This window comes from Antechinus flavipes, chromosome 3, assembly GCF_016432865.1.
Source record: "Antechinus flavipes isolate AdamAnt ecotype Samford, QLD, Australia chromosome 3, AdamAnt_v2, whole genome shotgun sequence".
NCBI lineage: Eukaryota > Metazoa > Chordata > Mammalia > Dasyuromorphia > Dasyuridae > Antechinus > Antechinus flavipes.
In genome coordinates this window covers 385,817,035-385,844,529 of record NC_067400.1, presented here as the reverse complement: position 1 = coordinate 385,844,529, position 27,495 = coordinate 385,817,035, and the positions used below count along the sequence as shown (strand labels likewise).

Below are 27,495 nucleotides of genomic sequence, written 5' to 3'. Positions count from 1 at the left end.
ACATGCGTGTGGCACTGTATTCATTCAACAAACATTTATTAAGCACCCACTATGTGCAAGGCATTGCTTTAGCACTAGAATATAAAGAAAAATGAAGCAATCCTTTCTCCTCAAAGAGCTTACATATGGTTGGAGATATACAACATATACACAGATGAGTAAATTCAAAGTCTATACTAAATGATATGAGGTAATATTAAGAGAGAAGAGAAGAAATGGGGGAAAGAGCTAGAGAAAGCAGAGAGACAGGGAGACAGAGACAGACAAGAGATGGGGGAAGAGGGAGAGAAAGAACTAATAAATGGGGAGATGATAGAAAAGATCTTGTATAGGAAATGGTACCTATCTCTGCTTTCAAGGAAATTTAAAATCGGTGAAAATGAGGGAGCGTGCATTCTAGTTATGCCTGTGCAAAGGCAAGAGATGGAATACCATCTATGTGGAAGTGCTAGAAGTTTGGTTTGGCTTTAAAAAAAGAAGATATATGAAAGAATAGTATAAAATAACTGGAAAGCCAAGTTGGGAGCTAGACTACGGAGGGTTTTAAGTAGCAAGGTAAGGATTTTGTATTTTATCTTCTTGACAGTAGGAGCAACTGAAGATTTCTGAGAAGGAGAGAGAGATAGTCACATCTATGACTTAGAAATAGCCATCTGGCAACTGTGTGATGAGTGAAGAGACTCAGCATGAAGTATGGAGACCAATTAGGAGACTTGCAATCATATAGCCAAATGGTAATGAAGACTTGAATTCAGGTAGAGCCTGTGTGAAAGGAGAGAAAGAAACAGATGTGAGAGATATTGTAGAGGTAGAATTACTAATAAATGTCAATTGTATATAATAGGGAAAATGGAAGAGTAAAAAAGTCTAGTATCATTCTAAAGTTGGGCCACTGAATAACCAGAAGGATGTGCATGCTCTCAAGATAAAAGGGAAATTTAGAGATGGATTTTGGCTTAAATGAATTCTATTTTACATATATTGGGTTTGTAATTATCTGTGGGGTTATCTAGGTAGAGATGAACAGATGATATGGGATTAAAATTCAGGAGACTGATAGGTCTAGGCATATAGATTAGGGGATCATCTGCATAGTGATAAAAATTAAATTTGGGAGTTGATGAGACCACCAAAAAAAAAAAAAAAAAAAAAAAAAGAAAAAAAAAGAATGAAGAAAGAGAAGCCAGCGCAAGGCAGGGCTTATTTTGAAGAGGCAATGAAACTTCTGGATGGATACATTGAGACTAGAAAGAGAAGATTAGCAAAAAATGAAAAGGAGTACTTATAAATGGAGATCAAGAAGGAATATGGCAAGTTAAAGAAAAAGGAAGAAAATTAAACTGTAAGCTGAAAACAAATTATTTTAAAAATGAGGTGGCTGGTGCTGCTTGCTGAATGAAATGAAAAGATACAGGACAAGAATTAAAAGAAAACCTTTGGGATTTAGCTTAGGCAAAATCTGATCAGAATTCTTCATGTGGCTATTTTGGTTAAATGGTTCCAATAGCAATAAAACTGAAAGAACTAGTCCTACATAGAATAGCACTTTTACAATGACATGAAACACCCCTCCCTTTCCATAGCAAAGAAAATGTAAGAGGAAATACCTTCTATCTTAAATCAGTAGATTGCCTAAAGCCTTTTCTCTCCTTTGCTTCTGCATATTGAACAAATGGGATTGGGCTTAATAACAAAAGAATTTTGGAGAATCAGCTCTAATGGATAGGCAAAAGAACTATTATAGATAAACTCTAGGCAGCAAGAATATGGGATAAAGCCTAGAAACTTAAGATTTTAGAGGAGGAGAAACAGCAGGAATGGTAGAGAGTGAATGACTAGAATAATAGCTTACAAACTGGGGAAAGGGTCTCCTATATAGAAGACAAATAAATATTAAAGAATAGAAAATGAAATGATTGTAATATAAATGAACTTCCAAATTTCCCTATGAAACTTATCAAAGTACTATAAAATTTATTCAGTATGTTAAATTTGCTATCATTTATCTTATGCAAGCAAATCTTCCACTTCCCTAAAGAATACTAGTAATGGCAGTTTATTTTAAACTTTTGTCAGACCCCAAATTTCTGGACTAGAAGGACAAAAAGAGAAAGAGGAGAGAAAGACAGAGATAAGAGACAGACACAAACAAACCTCAGAGACTGATTATATGACAATTCATTCCAGACCTAATTTTTGAATTTTTTTAGGGATTGGGAAATGAAGAAAGAGGCTTTGGCTGACTTGTCAACTAACTATTATGTAAGTGTGAATGACAGGCAAATATTTTTAAATTTTATAATACCTTAGTTGATAAACTTATTCTTATACTATTTAAAACCAATCTTTGCTCCACTGAAAGTATTAAGGAAATTTCCCTATCAATCATCAATTCCATAAAACACATACAAATTACCAAAATAAGAATCCAGACATTCAGAGTCTAATATAATACCAGGCTATAACAACACATCAGTAAAAATTAAAACTGCAGATATGACCAGCTAAATTTCTGCCATAAATGTAATTATCAATAATGTGACTGGCTTCATCCAATATTCCAAAAGACGTGAAATCTCATCAATATATACATTTCCTCCAATGATGCAAATTGCAACCTAATCATGCCTGTCAACTTGCACAACTATTGTCCATGACATTCAGTAAATTCTCATTGGGCAAAAGTGGGGGCCCAATGTTCTGGGGATCTTTTTCATATTTTCTTGACATTATATGGGTACCAGAGCATGTAAACCACCATCTTCTTATCTTCACTCTCACTGACCGGCACATTTTGTTTTTCAGCCATACATTTCTCTTATGAATAATATTTTTTCCTGCATTTTCACTGTTATATGACAAAGGCTGGAAACCCTGCCAAAACTTCTCAAGCTGAGACCTTATAAAACTATTTGAAAGATAACTTTATGAAATAAATATAAAAATAAAACTTTAATATAAAATTATCCCAAAATGCTTGCTCTATACAGTAAAACTAAAAATTCCAAAAGCTAACTGAAATTTTAATATTCAAACTTTAAATATTTTAATCTGGCCATTTTGGAGTGTAATTTGGAACTATGCCATCAAAGTTATACAGTGCATATGACCCAGCAATGCCATTGTGGGGCTAATATATCCCAAAGAGATCAAAGAAAAAGGAAAAGGACTCAAAAATAAAAAATGTTTATAGTAACTCTTTTTGTGGTAGCAAAGAATTGGAAACTGAAAAAATGGCCATCAATTAGGGTAATACGCAACAAGTTATAGTATATGAATATGATGGAATACCATTGTAATGATAGCAAGATGAATGCAAAGGTTTCAGAGGAAATTTATTTGAAGTGATATAAAATGAACCAAGAGAACAATATCCATAGTAACAATATTATAAAAATAATTCAAATGTGAAAAACTTGGTAAATCTTATCAATTCAGGGGTTCACAATGAATCCAAGACAGGATGAAAATTACCATTTGCTTCCAGAAAGAGAACTGGAGAATGATTGCAAATTCAATCATATCTCTTTCTTCTGAACATAGTTAATGTATAAATGTTTTATGTAATGTATATGTGTAATGAGTATTGTATTTTCTGCCTTCTCAATGGCTAGAAAAGGGGTTAAAGGTAGGGAGAAAATATGGAACTGAAAATAAAATAATTTTCTTTAAAAGGAGGATTCTTAGCAAACATTTATGACAAAAATGAGCAGGCTGAAAATTATTTCAAGTGGAGTTGTAATAGTGCTTATTATTATCATAGTTAAGTAATTTTTTTTGCTGCCAAAATAACTGAGGCACTAATAGGAAATTTCAATTTGTGCATCACAATAAGGGAATTTAAACTTTAACAAATGATAAAATATTCAATTTGGTTATACTAACATAATTTTAAAGGAAGAAAACTTTAATCCAGACCAGATGGGAACTATGCCTTTTTTCAGTTGTAAAAATTAAGTTCCAAATTCTGTAAAGGATTTTTAAAAAAAATTATAATCCCTTGACCTTTATGGTCAACCTAATTCTGTTGGGAAGTAGCCATTAATTAAAATGAGTTAAATAAAAGTATTATTTTTATTAATTTTGTGCTTGTAATACACACAAAGGTAAAGAAAGTTTGACAATGTTCACTTTCAAGAAAGTAATAAAGAGATCTCCAACATAAGAAATACAGAATTATGGACTTTATTTTCATAAAGAATCATTAAGAAATCAATCTCGATCAAATCAAAATATACCTACTGGCATCTTAACAATGTTTATTATATTACTTTACAATAGGGAAATGTTATTTTAAGATTATCTAGTTATTCAAACAAAAACCTATTTTATGCAACAAAAAATATAGGGGAAAATTTATTTACTAAAGAATTGGTGAAGGAAGGAATAAAAGTTTTTCTCATGCATTTTACTTCTCTAACATAATTAAAAGAAAAAAATAATTATACTTGGTATGCCAATTTCTCTCAAAGGTAATGATGTCTCTGACACCGTGGGTTAGGAGAAAAGTTATGTAAAATCTTAAAATATGACATGTTGAAATGAAAAAATTATAGATTTTGCATATGAACTGGAAAGAATAAACTTTTAAAATAGTTATTCTATAAAAATAAGTCAAACAGTGAAACTGACAGATCACTTGGGTTCCTAAGTGAACAAGATGAGGTGAAATCTTTCAAGACAGTTGTGAAAATCGAGTAAGGCTTCATCTATTTCAAAGTTTGAGTAGGCCTGAAGGACTTAAAGCATTAAGTCAAGGGCATACTTAAGTCCCCTCGTTATCCTCCTATGACATCAGTGTTTAGGTCAAATATGGGCAACTATGTACTTATTGGTCAAGTTCAATTTCTTGGGCAGTTTAGAATGTAAGATCCTCAGCCAATAAGGATGAGGGTCAATGGTGGGAGAGGGTATTTGCATTAGGGATTAAAAGTATTGACCTTGCCCCTTACAATGCCTCCTCCTTTTGATTACCTGCTCCACCTGTGGGACGCCAGATTCTCGAGAGAATGTTTATTTAAACTTTGCTTTGCTTCAAGAGATCTCTCCAGCTTTTTTTTTATTAAATAAGTATCTGAACCACACATAAGGAATTGCCAATTCTTGATCATTTGTAATATCAAACAGGATTGGCATGGATAATCTAAATTGAAAAATTTATTCTAAGATTTATTTTAGCCATCATTTTTATCTTAACCTCTTTTAGGATCATAGATTTAGGGCTGAAAAATGGTTTAAAAGCCATTTAGTCTACTCTTTTACTAAGCTTACTGTTTATCAGAATAACCATAAAAAAGGAAATGGTTTAATTAAAAAAAATTCCTATCTTTTCTCTAATGGGTTAGTTACAAAATAAAAAACATCTTTAAGTTGTGATAAAAATAAAATAAAATTCAATCAATGAACAATTAAGATAATCAATACATTATTAAAGAATTAACAATAAAGTATGTATGTCCTTTTATTTAGAGTAGCAACTATTCATTTTTTGGAATTTTTATTGCTATCTTTTAAAATATTATGTATATAATGTCTCCCTCCAATCTCTGTATTCTTAAAAATAATTTTTAAAAGCTCAGTAAATTATCCTATATAGTATTCTTTATCCATTTTGCCTCTATAAAAAGAAATGGTAGAGAAAGAAGTATATTCTCTTATTTCTTTGTTGGAGCTAAGCTTTGTAATAATTCTACAGCATTTAATTTTTATCATTGTGATGTTATTCATTTCACTTATATTTTTGTAGCCATTGCCTATGTTGTTTTTCTGGTTCTGCTTATTTAATTTTCATCAGCTCAAAAGTTTTCCCATACTTCTCTGTATTCATTATATTCATCTTTTCTTATGGTCAGTAATTTTCCATTATATGAACAGAAGCATCTATATGAACAGAAGCATCTACTCTGTTTCCAATACCTGGCTTCTATAGAAACTATTTCTATAAATAACAATAACTTTTTCTATAGGAAGCTTTCCTTTTTTTTTTTTTTTTTTTTAAATTACAATGAATCTCATTGGTATATGCTTACTATTACAAGCTCTAGATCAAAGGATTGTGGACATTTTAGTCACTTTTTATATAATTCCAAACTGCTTTGCAAAATAATAGGATTAATTCACAATGTTATGAACTATGTATCATTGTGCCATCTTTGTACAAATTCTCCAACACTGACTATTCCTTTCTTATCATCTTGGCCAAATTGTTAGATGTGAAAAGAAATCTGAGTTTCCTTAAAAGTGCAATTTTCTCTTGTTAATAAATCAATCAACAAACATTCTTTAAGCAGCTACTATGTGCTAGTTTGAAAAGCAAATATAAAGAACTTAATAATCCTTTCTCTTAAAGAACTCAAATTATCAATGTGGAATGTTTGAAAGTCAAATGGTGGTTAATGATGATGATAGCTAACATTTACATGGCTTAGTTTGCAATCTGCCTTTTGAGAACTTTTTGTTCAAATTCTTTGACAACTTCTCTACTGAGGAATACTGTCGGGTTTTACACGTTCTAAGTATCTTAGAAATTTGACTCTTTTTAAAGATATTTGATATACAGATTTTTCCTCCAGTTGATCACTTTCCTGCTTATACTATCTGCATTTGTTTCATTAGTTCAAAAGTTTTTCAATGTAATGTAATTGAAATTGTCTGTTTTGACTTTTGTAATCGGCTTAACTCTTCATTACAAAATTTCAAGGAAGGACAGAATTGAATTTGACCATGTTTTCCTTTGCAGAAAAAAAAAAAAAAAGCCCCAAACATTTTCCCCAATATGATTCTTTGGTAGAGAAAAAAAGTAAATTGGCATTTTATAACATGGTGGCTTCCAAACAATATGAAGAGAACATTGGTGTTTAACAATGGCTAAGAAAACACATCTTAAAATATCTCAGTTTTCTTTGATATGTATGGAGCAGAAAAAAAAGAGTGTTTCAATAAAGCATTATCTGTCACTTGAATGTTAGACATTTACTACACCCAATTCAGTGATTAAGGCTAGGTTAAGATTTAAAGTAAAAAGAAAAGGGCCTCTTTGAAACTTGTTAAAGACCTTAGCTTAAAAAGGCCACGGTCTCTCACTGCATCCAGGGCCATCTCCAATTGTCCTGATTTCTATCTTACCACTGGACCCAGAGACACTGTGCACAATCTACCTCACTTACATCCAGCTCACTTGTGTGTCATGGCATCATCTCCCTGATGTCATGGTCTTCTTTAAAAACAAAGAACAAACAACAATAACAACAAGATTTTTACAAGAGCAGAGCAAAAAATCACTATGTATGTTACTATATGATATGTCCAATAGATGGCATTAATGAAGTATCTGATGGTTTTAAAAAACAGAAATTTAAATAGTGGAATTAAATATGATTCGAAACAATGAAATGTGTCATCAGAAAACATTACTGGGATGGAGACAGTGAAGATGTAAATTCCCAACTAAACCATAAACACATTTATCTATTTCAAGGTTACATAAATTTGAAATAAAGTTGTATGATGAAGAAAAAATGTAGACCTCTAAGCATATGTCAATAGTTTATTGTTCTCAAAAATGAATAGAAGCTAAAGAACATTTTTCCATAAGGTACAGGATGTAATATACTAACAATGTATTTTAAATGATAAACAAAATGCACAAGTTGTTAAAGTCTATATACATTTCATTCAAACACACATAAAAGTAAATTATCACTATCTTAAAACTGTAGGCTACCTAGCTCAATTGAATAAGATCATACTATAAATCAAAGTAAGGGCTTACTAAGCAATTATCAATTATCTGTATATAATGGAGAAGATAATTTCCTGCAGGTCAAAGAAAAGTTGTGGTTGGAACCAAGTGGAATGATTAAACTTTTTGGAGCTTTGGCTTCTGAGTGACAGGTCAAAGTTCTCTACCACTCTATTTACTGGTACAGCAAAATGAAGTATTTTCTATTATCTATAGCATCAGAAACATGATCCTGGTGAGGTTTCTTGTTATCTAGTAACTTCAATACTCTTATGGGGCATAGCTGCCCACCTTTATAGCTGCATATCCCTTCTCTCTGCCTTTGCATAAGTTGTCCTCCTTCTTCCTCATTTTGGTCTTTTAGAAGCTATACTTTCCATTTTTACTCATTTTGATAGATTACTAATTGTACTCGTTTATTAGCATAATGTGATTTAGAGAAAAAGACAATGGTTTATAGCTACAGGAGTTACTAAACTACTAAATATGGCTATGTAGTAGCTATGTACCTTTGACTACAATATCAAAATTTAGGTTCAGTATATCTATCCGAGCCTAGATTATAATATCTGGATGACCTATATATAGCTATCTTAAAAGGGATATTGTTGAAAAAATAAAAGTAGTTTCTAATTATTGCTCTATTTTACTACATCACACAAGATAGCAAAAAGTACCAAAGGCTCAAATTTTAATTCCCATTTGTCTTTCTTACTCTGAAATCTTCCCCCAGTTTCTCCTTGTTCACTATCATATATGTAGAAATAAGTAAAAGTTATAATTGTATATAGGAAAACAACTATTTGGGACTTGTAACATGAATCAAAAGTAATAGCTAAGTGAGGGAAACAAAAGCTCCTTTTACAACCTATATGACAATGGCAATCATATCCTCCTTTATTTCTCAATTTGTTACAATACTACATTTTATTAATATAGTATATTCCTTCTAGGAGTACAGGCACTTCAAGAAGAAAAATAAAAGACAAAACTAAGAATACTCCTGCAAGGGAGGCTGATTTACCTTAGATGAATAGATTACAATAAATTCAGGAAAAGAAAAAAGTTCCCACTAATATTTTGGAGACATAATTCAAAAGAATCTGAGTATATATTTGTGCTTTTAAAAGATTAAATGCTTATTCAGTAGAATACTTGATTACAATGTTTAATACATGACTGATCAACCAATTAATTATCATTTATTAAGTACACACTACATACCAAGAACTGTTCTAAGTGCTAGGGAAGCAAAGAAATAAATGAAAAAGTCTTACATTCTAAAAAGGGACTCTATATGTAATACACGTAAATAACTTCAAATGTACACAAAATAATTTTATTGAGAAGGCACTAATAGTTGGGATGGTGATAGAAAGCTCAAGAAAAAGACTTCAAGTAAAAAATGGCTCAATGAGGAAGCATGCTTTGAAGAAAACTATGGATTCTAAAAGGCTGAAGTAAGGAAGAAGTATAGTCTAGGCATGGGGAACAGCCTATGCAAAGACACAGAGAAGCAAGATGTGGGTAAGGAAGATAATCTGGGAAGCAAAGAATATATAAGAATAAGTTTATAAGGGTAGGATGAAGCCAAATTGCAAGGACTTTACACAGGAGTTTGCATTTGATCTGAGGGGAAACTGGGAATAATAGGGAGGAGAGAAATTTATTGAGTAGGGGAATAATATGACTCTTGCTTTAGGAATATCCTTTTAAAAAGCATGTGAAAGATTGACTGATGAGGGGAGAGAGACTTGATTGGGAAGATCAATTACAATTGTTATTGAGACAAAACAGGTCAGATATATGAGAAATAGTGAAGATCTGAAACAGAGTAGAAAATAGGAGAGGACATGTTCTAGAGGTAGAACTAACAACTGAACAATTATGTGGGTAAGGAGTTGAGTAGATAAGGAGTTAAAGATGATGCCAAGGTTTCAAATCTGAAGACTGTGTAATGCTTTTGACAGAAACAGAGAAGTACAAAAGAGAGTTTGGGGTTGAGTTGAGTTGTTAGATATAACTTGTTTAATTTCAGATGTCTATGGGACATCCATTTGGAAAAGCTCAATATGCAGTTGGTACTGAACTGGTACAGAATCAGATCAGGAAGAAAATCTGGACTGGATATGCTATTCTGGGACTCATCAGTGTAAAGATGATAACTGAATCTATATGAGTTGATGAAGTCATCAAGTGAGATCAAGATAAGAGTTTTTGGTAAATCCTCTATGGATGATGATTGAGCAAGTAAAGAAAATGAAAGGAGGGGTCCGACACAGAGGAGAACCAAGATAGCAATGTCACAAGAAGATAAGTTTATATAAGAAGACAGAATGGTCAACACTGTCAAATGTTACAGAGAAATCAAGAAATAAGGACTGAAGCCACTGCATTTGGAAATTAAAAACTTAGTAACTTTGGGAAAAAATAATTTCAGTTGAGTGATGAGATTGGAAGCCAAATTGCAAGGATTTGAGAAGCAAAAGGAAAGGAAATAGAAGCAATGACAGTAGATAGCTTTCCCCAAGTGTTTGGCTGTGAAAGGGATACTGATATTATTTAAAACCATTATAGGCAGGAAGAAAATGCTTCCATACAATATCTAACTTTTTGAAAAGAAATTCTGTCTTTTTGGAAAAAGATTTCCTGAAAGAATTGGTGAGAAAACAAAATCCTACACAAGTCTCCTTCAGCTTACACCCTTTACACAGATACAAAGTGTATGGATACACCTTCAGAAAGCACATTTTCATCTTTTTTTAAAAAGATTCCTGGAGATCATACTTTTTAAGCATTCTTCTTCCCAAACCTCCACAATATTACTATAGGGAAACTATAGAAAGATTAAATGTCTATGTCTGTATATATTATGGCCATGGTGATCACTGTTCTATTACTAATCAAAAAGAGAAAAATGATACATTGTTAAGGAACTTTACACTTGGCCATGTAAACATTTCCCCCCTATACTGTATTATGATTGGTCAAAGAGTTAATGTTATTAGGAAGAATGGAGATAGGAACTAGACTTGTGATATCATTGGCACAGAGAACTCCCAGGTGAAGGAACTCTTTCATCCAAGGCAGGTCAGCATCCTCCCTGCAGCTAATACCTTTAGAGCTGCCCAGAAAGCTGGGTGTTAAGTGGTTTGCCCAGGGTCACACAGAATTTATGTGTCAGAGGTTGGACTTGAACCCAGGTTCTTGGCTCTAAGGCTAGCCCCATTTCCAGTACTTCATGCTTCTTCTCTAAGAGCAAATGATTACTGAAATATCTGGTCCATGGGAATCAAAATCTTATCTTTTTATACTTTTTTAGATTTGTGACTTTGAACACAACTTAGCAATCCCAAGTCAAGGGGTTAGATTGATTCTTCACAAATACTTCTGTTATTTGCAAATATTAACTTTATTATATATAGATCAAAGATAATTATCTTCTTATACTTTAGTTTTTAAAAATGTTTACATTAAAAAAAACCCAGTAAGAACAAATTTTTATATAATAAATTTCGATTGCAGACCTCTTTTTGAAGTCATCAGAGTTTTACATGAACAGTATAAAAATTTGCACAAAAGGAATTTTAAAATATGTTTAAAATGCTGTTCACTTATTTGAATAATAAGATTACTTTAAAGGGATTTGGTTAAAAAAAAGTTTGTTACAGTACAAAATATTGAAACTAGGCAAAGAATAGCATCAAATTTTACAATTTTTCCACATTTCTGTGAGATATACTACTCAGGTACAAAAAGGTCACATCTGCTGCAAAATATAACTGGCATGTTAATAGCACCAACAGGGTTTTACAGTTATAGTAGAAAAGGTAAGCACATCATTTTTGAGAAATTCTTTAACAGGACATGCAACTTTTTAATGAAAAGGCACTCTGCCTTAGAAAAAAAGAGTACAACAAAGTACGTAATGCAAATTACACTAATTTCTTTGTTTCTTGGAAAAACAAATTATTAAACTCAAGTGATATTTTAAAAAAATCATTTATGGTCTTGACCCTTTTTACTAATGCGCTGTGTGACCCTAGCTAAGTCACTTAATTTCTCTGACCCCCCATTTCCACATCCGTAAAATGAAAGGATCAGACTAGATGATCCTTTTAAGGACTTTTCTTCATTTTAAAATTCTATGTTCTCTTTCTTATACTCATCTACTTAGGCTTTATATTATTAGTAACATTTAAGGAAGATGAAGAAAAAAAGAAAGAGATGGGAAAAGGAAGGAAAACAAAGGGAAAAGCAGGGAGAGAAAGGGAATAAAGGTAAGGCTGGGAAGAGGAAAAAGAAAAAATCACTCTAGGAGTTGAAAGCCAGAAAGAAGAGAAGACTGGTTCTGAAGGAGACTTAAAACTACTAATTATAGTTTTAGAGGAGTAGGATATCAATTTAAAGGATAATTAGTAAACCATTGTTTCCAGTTTTAAACTTCTTGAATCCTTTAATGTAATAATAATAATAGCCATCTAATAGTTTAACTGGGGGGTAAAGACTAGGGTATTTGTGGAATAATTTTTTGAGTTATAACTACATGAAACCGTGCCTCTAAACTCACCCACATGATACCTGATAGACCTAGATCCTAATTCTCTATGGTAGTGGTACAGAAGCTTGAATAAGGAACTATGTATTTTTTGAGGTCAAATTCTCTAGGAATCCAACTTTTGCCTATAGATTCCCCATTCTACTTAGTTTTGTTCCGAATTCATCTATACAACAGACATTGGGTCATACTCAGGTAGTTATTCTCTGTGATAATTTGGAATAAACATTAACCAGTCATAAACTAAATGAAATAATGGATTTTGAGGCTTTCCTTAATTCTTCAGGACATCTGGAAATTATTTGATACTCAAGTGTATTAAAATGTTTGAGAAATCTGTGCTATGACCCCCTCTACTGGGATATAATTAAAATAACTAAAAAATCTGCAGGAGTATTTGATTTATAAGAAATCTAGAAGGTAAAAATAATTGTTATGTAAAAATTCACAGATAATCTATTCTAATAGATGGCACTGCTTTTAATTCCTTTATCTCAGAAGCATATAGGGGAACAAAATTTTAACAATTAGAAGGGAAAATTAATTTTATTGTATTTAGTGATAAATATGATAATGAACTGTTTAGTTTCATTATAACCTTTGCTATAAGTTAAAGTAAGCTAATCTCACTCTGTTTTCATGTTTTCGCTCAATGAGGGAACATTTTAAGCAATTTCTGCTTTTAATGAATTTAAAAGGAATGTCACAAACTGTAGAGAAATAAAAACTTTGTCATCATAAATCCTTTTGGTTCCCTGATAACTTCCTCAAACTATTATTTATTTATTTATTCTTTCCTACTATTTAAAATTTTATTTTTTATTATTTTTAAAATTTTGAGTTACAAATTCTTTCCCTACTTCCCTTCTTTCCCCATTTTCTTGAGATGCTAAAGTAATCAGATACAGGTTATGCATATGCAATTATGTATAACATTTTCATATTGGTCATTTTGTATAAGATTCGAATAAAAGAAAAAAGTGAAAAATAGCATGTTTCAGTCTATATTCAAACAATATCAGTTGTTTCTCTGAAGACAGATAGTATGCTTCATCATTGTTCCTTTGGGATTATTTTGGATCATTGTATTGCTGAGAATAGCCAAGTTATTTACAATTGATAATCAAGTATTATTGTTGTTATTGTGTACAATGTTGTTCTGGTTCTGCTCACTTCACTTTGCATTAGTTCATATAAGTTTTTCCAGGTTTTTCTGAAATAATCTAGTCAGTTCTTATAGCACAATGATATTACATTATAATTATACCAAAGATGGATTAACTATTCATCCATTGATGGGCAAATTTTTGATTTCCAATTTTTAACTACTACAAAAAGAATTAATAGGTCTTTTCCTCTTTTCTTTGGATATTTTTGGAATATAGATCTAGCAGTGGTATTGCTGGATTAAAGGTTATTCATAATTTTATAGCCCTTTGGGAATAGTTCTAAATTGCTTTCCAAAATAGTTGGAGCAGTTCACAATTACACCAACAGTGTATTAACATCCCATTGTTCCTACATCTCTTCCAACACTCAACATTTCCCTTTTTTGTCATATTAGCAAATCTGACAGGAGTGAGGTGATACCTCAGTTTATTTTACATTTCTCTAATCATTACTGATTTAGAGCATTTTTATATAACTATAAGTAACTTTGATTTCTTTCCTGTTAATACCCTTTGATTGACAATACCCCTATCAATTGCAGAATGACATGTATTTTTATAAATCTGACTCATTTCTCTTATATTTCTGAGAAATGAAGCCTTTATCAGAAACATCTGTTGCAAAAATTTCTATCCAGTTTTTTGGTTTCCTTATAATGCTGATGCAGTGGTTTTATTTGTGCAAAACCTTTTAAATTTTATATAATCAAAATTATTTTACATTTTGTGATACTCTATATATCTCTGTAGTCCTAAATTCTTCTCTTACCCACAAAATCATGCACCCATTTTGATCTTATCTTGGGATATGTTGAGATGTTAATCTATACACAGTTTCTGCCATACTGTTTTCCAGTTTTCTCACTAATTTTTGTCAAAAAATATGTTTTTTGTTCCAAAAGCTTTGAAATTTAGTTTTATCATATACTAGATTACTGTGGTAATTTATTGTAATGGAATTTGTATGTAATCTATTCTACTGATCTACCACTTTATTTCTCAGCCAATACTAGATTGTTTTGATAATTACTGCTGTATAATAATGTTTAAGATTTGATATGACTAGAGTACTTTCACTTTTTAATAATTTATTCCTTTGATATATTCGAGCTTAGGTTCTTCCATGGAAATTTTATTTTTCTAGCTCTATTAAATAATTTTTTGATAGTTGGATATGGCACTGAACAAATAAATTTCAGCAGAATGCAGAATTACAACTTTTATTATATAGGCTCACCCTACCTGTGAACATTTAATTTTTTTTCCAATTATTTGGATATGACTTTACTCGTGCAAAGCGTCTTATAGTCATGTTCATATAGTTTTGGGGTTTATCTTGGCAAATAGACTCCTAAGCATTATGTATCAAATACAGTTATTTTAGATAAAATTTCTCTATTTCTTGCTGGTGGACTTTTTTGTAATACATAGAAATGCTGATGATTCATGTAGGTTTATTTTTATTTGTATCCTGTAACTTTGCTAAAGTTGTTGATAATTTCAAGTAGCTTTTTAGTTGATTCTCCAGAATTTTTAAGTACAACATCATATAATCTGTAATGTGATAATTTTATTTCCTCACTGCATATTCTAACTGCTTTAATTTCTTTTTCTTCTCTTATTGCTATAGCTAACATTTCTTAGCAAAATATTAAATAATAGAGGTGATAATGGACATCCTTGTTTCATCCTTAATTTATTGGAAAAGCTTTTAGTTTATCTCCTTTACAGATATTGCTTGCTGATGGTTTTAAATAAACATTACTTACCATTTTAAGGTAAGTTTCATTTATTTTTATGAGCTCTAGTGTTTTTAGTAAGAATAGATGCTGTACTTTATTAAAGGCTTTTTCTGCCTCTATTGAGACAATCATATGGTTTCTGTTGGTTTTGTTACTAAAACAGTCAATTACACTGATCCAACTCTGCATTCCTGGTATAAATCCTACCTGATCATACTGTATGATCCTTGTGATATATTGCTATCATTTCTCTGTGATTATTTTAAAATTTTGTTATCATATATTCATCAAGTCTATTATGTTATAGTGTCATATATATACATATGTGTACATATCAGCATTCATGCTCTTTCTGTTTTAGGTAGCAGCACTGTTATATCATTAAAAGAATTTGGTAGAACTCCCATCTTCACCTATTTTTCCAAATAATTTATGTAGTACTGTGATTAACTGTTTTTTAAATGTCTGGTTGAATTTGTGAATCCATCTGGTCCCAGAGATTTTTTTTTCCTTAGGTATAATTATTTGATGGCTTGTTCAATTTTTTTTCCCTAAGGTTGGGGTTAATGATTGTATTTATTCTAATGTTAATCTAGGCAATTTATATTTTTGTAGATATTAATTCATTTCATTTAGATTGTCAAATTTATTGGCAACATAATTGGGCAAAAGAGATCTTAATAATTGCCTTAATTTCCTCTTCATTGGTGGTCAATTCTCCCCTTTCATTTTTGATGCTTGAAATTGTTTCCTTTTTTAAATCAAATTAACTAATGTTTAAACTTATCTATTTTATTTTTTAAATTTTTCATAAAACCATCTCTTAGTTTTATTTATTACTTCAAAAGTTTTTCTTTCAATTTTATTAATCTCTCCTTTAATTTTGATTTTTCTAAATTTCCATTTTGGTGTTTAATTGGGGATTTAAAATTTCTTCTTTTTCTAGGTTTTTTTTTTTTTTTAAGTTGTATGGCCAATTCATCAACTTTTTCCTCTATTTTACTGATTTAAGTGTTTAGAGATAAGTTTTTCATCAAGTATTTTTTTTGATTGCAACCCAAAAATTTTATGTTGTCTCATTTTTGTCATTTTTTAAAATGAAATTATCAATTGGTTCTATTATTTGTTCTTTGACCCATTTATTTTTTAGAATAAGATTAATTTCCAACTAACTTTTTATTGTCACTACTGAATATAATTTTTGATGCATTATAATCTGAAAAAGATATACTTATTATTTCTTCTTTTCTGTATTTGGTTGTCAAGATTTTAAGTCTTAATATATTGTCAGTTTCTGTATAGGTGCCATATACTGTTGAGAAAAAAGATTATTTTATTTTATATTCCTATTCAATTTTCTCCAGAGACCTTCCATATTTAACTTTTCCAAAATTTTATTCATTTCTCCTTAACTTCATTCTTGCTTATTTTGGGGGTTAGATTTATCTAATTTTGAGAGGGGAAAGTTAAGGTCCCTCATTAGTATCATTTTATTGTCTATTTCCTCTGGTAACTATGTTATACCATTTGGTACACATATATTTAGTATCCATATGACTTTATCTATGGTACCTTTCAGCAAGATATAGTTTCCTGCTTTATCTCTTTTAGATATATTTTTGCTTTTACTTTGAGACCAGGATTGCTACCCCTGCTTTCTTTGCTTTAGCTGAAGTATAATAGATTCTTCTTCAGTCCTTTTTTCCAAGCATCAAATTGCTTCAGATGTGTTTCTTGTAAATAACATATTGTAGGATTTTGGTTTTTAATCCATTCTGCTATCTTCTTCGGTTTAATGAGTGAGTTCATTCCATTCACAAGTATAACTTTTTCCCTCTTTGTGTTTTCCTTATGTATTTCCTCTCTCATCCCTTTTTTCCTCCTCACAAGTTGATCAACATTTTCCTCAGTCCAGCCTCCCTTTATCTGTACCTGTTCCCTCTCCTGTTATCCCCACACTTTTTTATTTCCTTAGAGGAGAGGATAGATTTCGATACCTATATGAGCATGTATGTTATTTCTTTGAGCTAATTTTGATGAGTAAGATTTTAAGCTCTGCCCTTTCTCTCATCTTCCCCTCTATTACAATGGCATTTTTTGGGGCTATCATTCCATCACAGTCACCTTATATCAATGCCCTCTGTATGCATATACTTCTAAGTTATTCTTATAGTAATAATGTTCTAAAGAGTTACAAATATTATCTTGTCACATACACATAAAAAGTTTAACCTTATAAAATTTCTTATGCTTTTTTCTTCCTTTTTAATATTTTCTTAAGTCTTGTATTTGAAAGTCAGATTTTTTATTCAGTTCTGTCCTTTCAATTAGCAATGCTTGAAAGTTTTCCATTTTGTTAAACATTCATTTTCCCCCCTGAAAGATTACATTCAATTTTTCTGGGTAGGTGATTCTTGGGAATAATCTTAACTCCTTTGCCTTCTGATATATCATATTCCAAACTTTAAAGTTCTTTAATGTAGAAAGCTGCCAAATCCTGTGTGATACTGACTGCAGTTCCACAATATCTGAATTGTTCCTTTTTTGTCTGTTTGTAGTATTTTCTTCTTGATTTGTGAACTCTAGAATTTGGTTATATTTCTGGGAATTTTTATTTTGAGATCTCTTTCAAGGCTGACAGGTAGATTCTTTCAAATTTTATATTCTCATACATTTTTGAAAGAAGTTGTTTAGGCTTTTTTTTTTTTTTTTCTTTTTTAATCATGACTTTCAGGTGATCCAATATTTCTTATCTTTCTTGGATCTATTTTCTAGGTCAGTTTTTTTCCAATGAAAAATTTCACATTTTATTCTATCCTTTATACTTTTAAAATTTTGTTTTATTGTATCTTGATGTTTCTCATAGAATCATTAGCCTCCATTTGCTCAATTTTTAATGAATTTTTTTCTTCAGTGAGTTTTTGTACTTTCTTTTCCATTTGGCCAATTCTATTTTTTAGGGAGTTATTTTCTTTGGTAAATTTTAAAAATATCTTTTTCTATGCTATTGACTCTTTTTTCCTGATCCTCCTGCATTACTCTTTCCCTCAATTTTTCTTCTATTTCTCTTACCAGAGAAATCCATTTTCAACTCTTCTAGGAATTCTTTTTGGGCTTGAGAACAAATTATTTTTCTTTTAAGGCTTCACATGTAGCCATTTTGACACTATTGTGCCTTAATCCTCTCTATCTTACCATAGTAACTATAGTCAAGTTCTTTTTGGCTCATTTTTTTCCCATCTTTTTTTTGTGACTTAAGTGATTTCATGTAAAAATTGGGTGCTGAATATACCTTGTTCTAAGTTTTTTTGTGCTGGGGCTTGAGGTCTTGCTGCTAGCTTTCACTGAGCTTCAAAGTTTAACTTTTTGCTTTTATTGTAGGATAAAACTATTCTTCTGACTTGTAGGGTGAGAGGACTCTCTGTAGGCCTCTCAAGAAGGTGAGTTTTAGCAGCCGGTCTACTCTAGGGATGGGGTCTTTCTGTGGGGTTGCTGTTGTGACAGAATCTTTCTGGTGGCTGGCTCTGGAGGAGGAATCTTGTTGCTGATTGGCCTTAGGAGTGGAGCCCCTGATGGGTTGCTATAATAACAGGGTCTTTTTCTTTCTTTCTCTCTGCTAGCAGGCCCCAAGGAGCAAGGTCCTGTTGGCCAGCCCTATGGTGAGACTTCCCTTCAGTTAGTAATAGAGTTAAGGTCTCAATGGTGATTTGTATTGGGGATGGGGGCTTCTGTACTGCACAGACTGTTCATTTGCCTGGGGGGCTGGGCCTCACTGGTGGAATGCCCAAGACTTGAAGCCTTGCTATAGCCTGGCTGCCACTGCTGCTCTTGGAGCTTGCTCCCTTCCATCCCTGTGAAACAGACCTTTCTTGTCATGTTAATAAGCTGCCTCCCTGCTCTTAGGTTATTTCTGAGGCAGTTTTCTAGTTGTTTGGAAGGGGAATTTGGGAGGGTTTCAGAGAGTCTCTTCCTCACTCCACCATGTTAGCACCTAACTATAATTTACCTTCTAACTAAATAGATGTCACATTTAGAACATCCATTGGATGAGTATCTTCAATGTATTTAACCATTATATTGTTAAGCTGCTTTAGAATCACAGCTGACATCCTACAACACATATTTCCTACTTCTGGATACAGAAGAAACGGAAAGTAGCCTCAAGTTATTTGAGAGGTAAAGTACCCTTCCTATATTTTAAATAAATTAGGGCCATGATCCAATTTCCTAAGGGCAATAACATGGTAAGTGAGGAAGTGGGGCAAAAATGGAGGGGTTCTTCACAGTAGCAATGCTTTGTATCCAATATTATATGGCATGGATCAACACCCTAAACAATGGACAACTAGTCTCCTCAATCCTACTGCAGAAGACGTCTCCTTCTGATCTAAAGATTCTGTACCACTACCAAAAGTACTGTTATTGACTCAACTCCTAATAAAAGAAAATTCTCTAAATTGGCACAGTAAGTTTGAATAAAATAATATATCAGGAGAGAGTAAGTACTCTCAGAGCTTGGTCTTTAGTAGGAATAGGACCAAGAATATAGCAAGCACAGCACCACCAAACTTATACCTTGAGCCAATTCTTTGTGAAAACATTTTTTTTTGAGGTGCAATACTAAATCCTCTGTGTTGACCTTCAACCAACCTCAATGTGGCTTTGGACATATTGTCCAAATATCAGACCGCATTTTATAATATATAGGTCCCTGGATCTGCTATTGTATGGAGTTCTAGCTTTCATCTTTGATTTATGTTACTGGTGGTTTGGTCTCTGAAACTCAAAGTGGCTCTTAATTGTGCCTGCTCTATTCTTTGAAGATTGCTGACCTTCTTTCCTTTGTTAATCATTAGTTAAATCTTCTGTTCTCATCACCACGTGAGCTTCTTAAATAGCACTCTTTTGGACTCAACAAATTCATCAAAACCTAGTCCTTTCTAAATTCACCAATAAAAGAGTCATTATTAAGTTTCTGGTTATCTTTACTAATATTTAACTTAAAGAAGATAATCAAAAACATCATATTTTACTTCTGGTATGGCCCAGTTATATCGTGCATAGAACTTTATATAACTAGAATCTATTTAACTATCCATAATCCTAAAATCCACCACTCTTTAATAAATGAGGCTAATTTATACTGTATTCTGAGATAGTAATTCTTTATGTTTAATTATGGTATGAGAGAGATACCTGAAGAAAATCTTTATTTTTAAAATAAAATATTGAAAAATTTGAAATCTGATATGAGGGGGAAAATAATCTAAAATAAACCGCTTACTTTAATTGGTTCAGGCTGCATCACTGGCGCAGGCATAGCAATTGCACTTTGGGCATAAACCTGATGATATGTTGCTTGAACTCCATGATCAGAATAAGGCTAGTAAAAGAAAAAGTATAAATTTTAGTCAAGAAGATCAATTAAAAGAGGCAGAAAAAAAGAGTTCTCAATATTTATAAATTTTCACTTTAAGTTGACACAAATGTCAACTCCCATAGTTGGTATTTTTGGTTTCAACTATATAAGCAAAATTTTCCAAAAACAAATTATACTCTTTACTTATTTAACTATTCTCTCACCAAAGTAAATCCTTTCCTTCTCTGAAATATTATTTATCCAATGCATGGTAGGTAATAACAAAGATATTATCAGCACAGCTTAGAGGACTACACTAAGAAATAACTATCTTGAAATATACTTTATATATATATATATATAAATAACTAGAAAGTCTCTTACATTAAAAGAAAAATTAATGTTATTATACAGCTATTTATTTTTTAGTATGTAGAAAGATGAGAAGCAATGAGATAGAGAAGACCTGAGTTCAAAGTATAGCCTTTGACACATTCTGCTTGTGTGACTCTGGATAGGTCACTTAGCTTCTCATTGTCCTAGGCGACTCTAAGACTGTATGTGTAGAGAAGATGCTGTTCTACATAGGCAGGAATGTCTTGTTTTTAGTCAAAAGCTCCCTATTATCAATGAAATCACTGGTCCAATTCCTATCCCTAACCTTATTCTTTTATAGAAATATAAACTAATAGTAAAAAGAATTATTTTTCCTAGGGCAAAAAGTATAATAAATACTTGCATTTAAAGTCTATTAATTTATTTCTTTTAAATTGCCACTATGTTTCAAAAAGGACATTACACTATAAGGTGGGTTTTTATAACTTTTATTTAAAAATAATCTTGACATGTTTGTGTTATATTGTTAGTTTTAAAAATTAATTTTACTCACTTCTGACACAGAAAGTGAAACGAAGTGTGGTAGAATACAGGAAAAAAAAACCAAAACTGAAAGGAAAAACAACTAAGTTCTCACTTTTGCTCTGTTACTCTATAGAGAGAACTGAGTAGGTTCAGAGAAAGGTTCATGGAGAGGGTAAGATTTTAATTGATGATCATAATGTATACAGACTAACAGAATAAAAATAAGCTGATAAGCAGAGAATTTAGGACAGTGGTTCTCAAACTTTTGTTCTCAGTATCTTCATGTTGTTAAAAAACTATCAAGGATCTGTTCAAAGAGTTTTTGTTCACATGGGTTATATTTATAGCTATTATTACTATATTAGAAATAAAAAATAATTTTGAATTTGTAGACTCTCTGAAAGGGTGAGACCCCAAACAATTCTTTGGACTACACTTTGAGGACTACTGATTTAGGATATCTGTAGGTGAGAAAACAAAAATGAAAGAAAATGGATGAAAAAGCCTAGCAAAAAAACCTTCCTTAGATGGAGCAAAAAGACAGAAAAAGGAAATTGGAAAACAAAAAATTACACATTTTAATAATAGCTTTTATCCCATTTTTAACAATAGCCAAATATTTGTGTCCCCCCTTTTCCCACACACTCTTGCAATTAACTGCTGCAATCACAATACATACCTCTGGAACTGAAGCTTCCATTAGAGAAAGAGGGGGGGGAACACACCCACCATCTTGTGCAATTTCTACGGGTTGATAAATAACCTCAGATGGCTGTAGGTATAAAAATGGGGCTGAAGAAGCTGGAGACTAAAGGAAACAAAACTAATTAAATTATTTCAGTGAAACCTAATTCAATAAGCATTAGTTAAGACGCTTTTAAGGCACTATGATTACCATGTTAAAAAAAAAAAAGTTGTTGCTTTCAAGGAGCTAATAGTCTCCTAGGGATATAGGAGAGATGGAAAATTAAATATACACAAGTAAAATAAAAATAAAACAAAATTAATTTCAAGAGAGAATAAGAATAACTAGGTGGGTCAGGGAAGTCCTTGAATTGGAATAGGTTACACTTTGCAGGAAGGTAGGGATGACTGCAGCAAAATAGTTAAAAGTAGTTTTTATTCCATGTATGGGAGCATCACAGAAAATTAAAACTCATTTTAACAACTTGTTTTTTTGGGACAACATAGAAGATTACAGAATTTTTTTAATTAAATTTTTTTTATTTTCAAAATATACACATGGATGATTTTTGACATTCACCTTTACAAAACCCTGTGTTCTAATTTTTTCCCCTCTCTTCCTCCTACCCCACCCCCTCCCTAGGTCGGCAAGTCCTCTATACATATTTCTACAAATATCATGCTGCACAAAGATTACAGAATTAAAAGACTAGAAGGTAATAAAAATTCTAGTGGGTATGTCACTAAATAATTCAGTAATCCTGGGGAAAACACTGAACTTCCCTATGCCATTGTCTGTCACCCTTTTTATCTGAATTAAGATGAACACATGTACCAAGGGTACCTTTTGCTCTATTGTACATTAATGTTCAGGTGGATATTTAGCTCCTTCAAGTAAGTAGGGACAAATGATTCAATTATATTTTATACATACATGCTACCTAAAACAAGCAACAGATTTCCTAAATATAAATAAAATAGAAACAAAATCTAACTTTAAAAAGTGCTGAATATCTAACCTTTCTTTAAACGTAATAATTTTAAAAAGAATTCATAACCAAGTATATAAGGTTACTGTTATTACCTGGGGGACTCCCCACTGCCATTGTCCTGGAAGACATTGTGCAGGTGCCTAACGTGGAAAAGAAAAAAAAATGTATTAAAAGGTTAAATATATTCAAGGTGTTTAAAAATTATAATTTCAAGCCAGAAATTTAATCAAAATTTCTTAGTAATGATAATATGTGACTTTTAAAGAAGATTAAAATGTAAAATATTAGCAATGTCCTATGTAGATGTTCTTCATAATGAAAGAACATTAACATTAATGACACTTTTTGGTATAAACTACCACCAATTTCATGAATTTAGAGTAGTAAGAACATTTTTCTAATCAGAAACACACACACACACACACACACACACACACACACACACACACACACAGTAATAACACAGATATTATCAGCACAGCTTAGAGGGCTACACTAAGGAAATAACTATCTTGAAATATACTTAGTATACATATACATATATATATATAAAACCTGAAAGAAAAATTCCTTAAATTAAAAAAAAATTAATGTTACTACACAGCTATTTATTTTTTAGAAAAATGAGAAGCAATGAGAGGTGCTGCTAGTTGTTAGCTCAGCAGATATAGCACTGGATCTGCAATCAGAAAGATCTCCAATGTGGCCTCAGACACATATTGACTGATTTTGACTAACTTTTTACCTCAGTTTCCTCAAATGTAAAATGGGAATAACTATGTATCTTGAAGGGTTATTGTGAGGATCAATGAGACAGTATTTGTAAAAAGATCTTAGGACAGTGCCTAGCACGTGGTGATATATAAATGCTAATTATTCTCTTATGAATTAATCAATTAAAAAATGTTGTTCCTGAACATATAGTAACAGAAAGTAAACTTTTATATGATAGCAGAATAATATATAACTACAATAAAATATAACAAAACAGACTACAATTAAGATTTCTGATATTTAAAAATTAAAATATTTGGTAAAGGTAGAAAATAGCATCTAGGAATAAAGTAGACAAGAGCTGGAGGAAGAAGATAAATGGATAGGAATAAAATAGGCAAGAACAGAATCGGAAGAAACAAATTGAAGAACAAAAGAATGGAGGAAATGATTGGTAAATATACCACCATCAGTTAGGAGGCCCACTTATATACATATTTTTAATATATGTGCATATGTGAAGATAGTGGAACTCAGGTCTAATATTGCTACACATACTATGACTTTAATTTTTGTGGCTTAGTGAAACTTGGTTTGGTAGCGGATAGAATCATAGTCAAGGTATATTTGTTATCATTGTTGTCATCATAGTATTATAGTAGAATTGTAGAGAAGTGTATTATAATAGTATTGTATTCTTCAGTTTAGACAATTTGTTTACTTTTTATATGTTATGGGATTAACTTAAGGAAAAACAAGATATGAAAAAAATTTAAAAGTAAATAAAGCAAAATTAAAGTCAGATATGATAAGGGGTCAATGGGAAGAGATATCTGGAAAGCTGGGGGGAAGTTATTGGGAACATGAATAAGCTACATATATATTTAAAGACCATTCATCAAATAAAAATATATAAACAAAAGGCTAGAAGAAAAATGAAAACAAGAAACCAATAAACAATAAAAAATAGTGAGCTTTGAAACATCTACGTGAGATTTTTACCTTTACAGGAGATAATTGCCATATTATTCTTTTAATAAAATGAAATAACTAATCTACTATGAAAGTAATGAAATCTATCAGAATAAGCATATGTAGAGTCACTTAAGTACTCCCTTTATTACAGAATTTGAAAATCAGGGATGGGTGATAGAGAAACATTATATTTTATGGATGTCCTCTCAATGTCATGTGACTATATCTTGGTAACAGATTTAGTATGGTTCTTAAATGAAAATTAATTTAAAGAGAGCATTTATGAATGTAATAGTACTGAGATAAATGAGAATGATTAAATTTCTATTTTAGAAAATCAACAGTCCCTCAGATCAATTAGCAAGGTACATCAAAATACCTCTGAAAGAAAAGAAACATTAATAAAAAATATCTAGAGGAATTTAGGAGTGGTTGATTACATCCTATTCTACCTTCTGCAGAACCCTGAATTAATCATTACCTTACTCTCTTAACTTTTTGACTTCTATTTCCTTCATGAGCTCCATCTTCTTATTCTTTTTTTACTAATGAACATACTTAAGATACCCATTATCCTAAAATAACCTTGCATAACCCCTGAGCAATTCACCTTCTTCCAAACTCCTGTACCCAATCTTGAGCAAATTTTTCAAGAGAAATTCACCTATACTTGAAGCTTCTACTTTTTTCCTATCCACCTGTAATCTGGCTTCCATCCCTACTGAACTACTGAAACGACTCTTTCAAAAGTTACTGACCTACTAACCACTAAATCTAATGACCTTTTCTCAATCTTTTTCCTCCCTGACATCCATACTGAGATGGTGAATTGCAAGGAGGAGTTAAAGTTAAGAGAAGAGGGCTGGAGATACGACTCTTGGAAAATACCCAAATTCAGGGAGTGGAAAAGGAATTAGGAAAAAAATTTAGTCCAGTAGAACAACATATGAAGAAGAAGAAAAGTACAGCAATTAGGAGCAAACAATCATAGACATCTTAATAACTGCTGATAATGATAATGACGATAACAATAACAAATATCACCTTTTATGTGCTAGGTATTGTGCTAAGTGTTTTATAAATATTATGGCATTTGAGTTCTCCAGCAACGTTGAGAAGTAGGTGCTATTATTATCTCCATCTTATAGAGGAAGAAATTGAACGAAAGAGATGTTAATTTAACAAGCCCAGGTTGACATATTATTCAGAATGTCAACCTCTGGATTAGAATAAAAGTAGATTAAACTATGTTCAGCCTATTGTTGAAAAGGCAAAGTGCACATAATATTATTAGAAAGATTTTCTATAACATATGGTTAAAGGAAAAAAAATGACAAATTTTCAAAGATAAATCAGGAACCACTCTGATTCTCAACTAGGAAATGCTGATGAAAACCATTAGCTATCTATCTACTCTGTTCTCTGTCCTTCAACCATGCCATTGAAGAGCAGTTTCAAGTTTGCTCTTTAAAATAGCAAAGAAAAATTCTAAATAGTGACAATCTGGAGGATTTGTCAGTAAGCAAAGTAAAAAATTGTTTATTTTTCTTTAAATATCTGATTTTGGAAGATTTTCAGCATTCTTAATGTGAAGTTATTTCTGGAATTTCAAATTTTTTCCCAAAATAACACATCTCTATTTTTAAAATGAAAAGTAAATGAAAAATGTCTTGATAAAAGAATTAATTCAATTTACAGGTAACTTTTTAGAATATAGTCTGTAATAATAATATCAGCAACTCACGTGGCAAATTTTAAAGTGCTTATGCTTTTCTTATAACCATTTTATGAGAAGTATTATTATTCCTCTTTTATAGGCAAGGAAACTGATATTCAGGGAAAATAAGTGACTTGACTTGGCTAGTTATACACATAGTGTATGTCAAAGGTGGTTTTCAAATCCACATGACTGCTACGCAAGAATCACTAAAAAGACATCTTAGCTTAATTTTTACATTTTAAACTAGTAACAGGGGAAAAAACAATCTGTTTCCTGATTTGTACTATCACACTCTCTCAAAAAGGAAGACTTTAGTCTAAGATCTGAATAATATAAAGGAATAAAAAACTGGTAGCAATCTGATATATTCTGTGGAAGTTTGAGCTGTTTTTTCTAAGAATGATTCAAAGAACAACAAAACCAAAACCAAGACTCAAAGTACAAAATACTATTTTAGCAGTAACATAATCCTCTATTAATTTTTACCTGATAATGATATGCGGGTTGCTGATAAACAGGTTGAGCTACCATCACAGGGGAACTAGATATAGATCGTGACTAATAAGAAAAGAAAAAAATAAGATAAAATTTAAGAAAAAACATTCCAAAATGGAATATGAGAGAAATGTCCCAACTAATCCAGTCAATTTTTGCCTTACTAGAAAATCACTGAATTTCAGCCTTCAAAAGGACTCCAGAAGCCACAGAGTCCAACTCCTTCCTGAAAAATCAATCATATTACCAGATACCTGCTGACAATCATCCAGTCTTTGAAAAATTCTAATGAGAGGGAACCAACAGCCTTCCAAGGAAAACCATTCCTTTTTTGGTACATATGGATGTGGTTCCTTTTTAAGAAGTTCTGTTCAAAAGTATATCTTATTCACTTAAAATATATTTTGAATAGTACTTAATATGCTATTTCAAAAGAAGTACCCATGACATATTAAAGCAATACTATATTCAATTAAGAGTTTAAA

At 31.5% G+C, this 27,495-nt stretch overlaps 1 protein-coding gene across 15 annotated transcripts in view; it reads right to left on the bottom strand.

The window, feature by feature from the left end:
- BOLL (boule homolog, RNA binding protein) overlaps positions 1 to 27,495 on the bottom strand; it is a 200,492-nt gene that overhangs the window by 36,144 nt on the left and 136,853 nt on the right. For 11 of the 15 annotated variants that reach the window (XR_007951987.1, XM_051985932.1, XM_051985937.1 and 8 more), the window contains 4 exons: positions 27,002 to 27,073; positions 23,199 to 23,246; positions 22,110 to 22,238; positions 20,495 to 20,593 (listed from right to left, as the gene is read on the bottom strand). Coding sequence is in view for 11 of the 15 variants with exons in the window: in XM_051985932.1 (XP_051841892.1) it covers positions 20,495 to 20,593; positions 22,110 to 22,238; positions 23,199 to 23,246; positions 27,002 to 27,073 (348 nt within the window). In the remaining 4 variants the exon portion in view is untranslated. Of the gene's footprint in view, positions 1 to 19; positions 763 to 20,494; positions 20,594 to 22,109; positions 22,239 to 23,198; positions 23,247 to 27,001; positions 27,074 to 27,495 lie in introns of those variants that run through there. The other 4 variants (XR_007951984.1, XR_007951985.1, XR_007951986.1 and 1 more) reach the window with 2 other exon arrangements.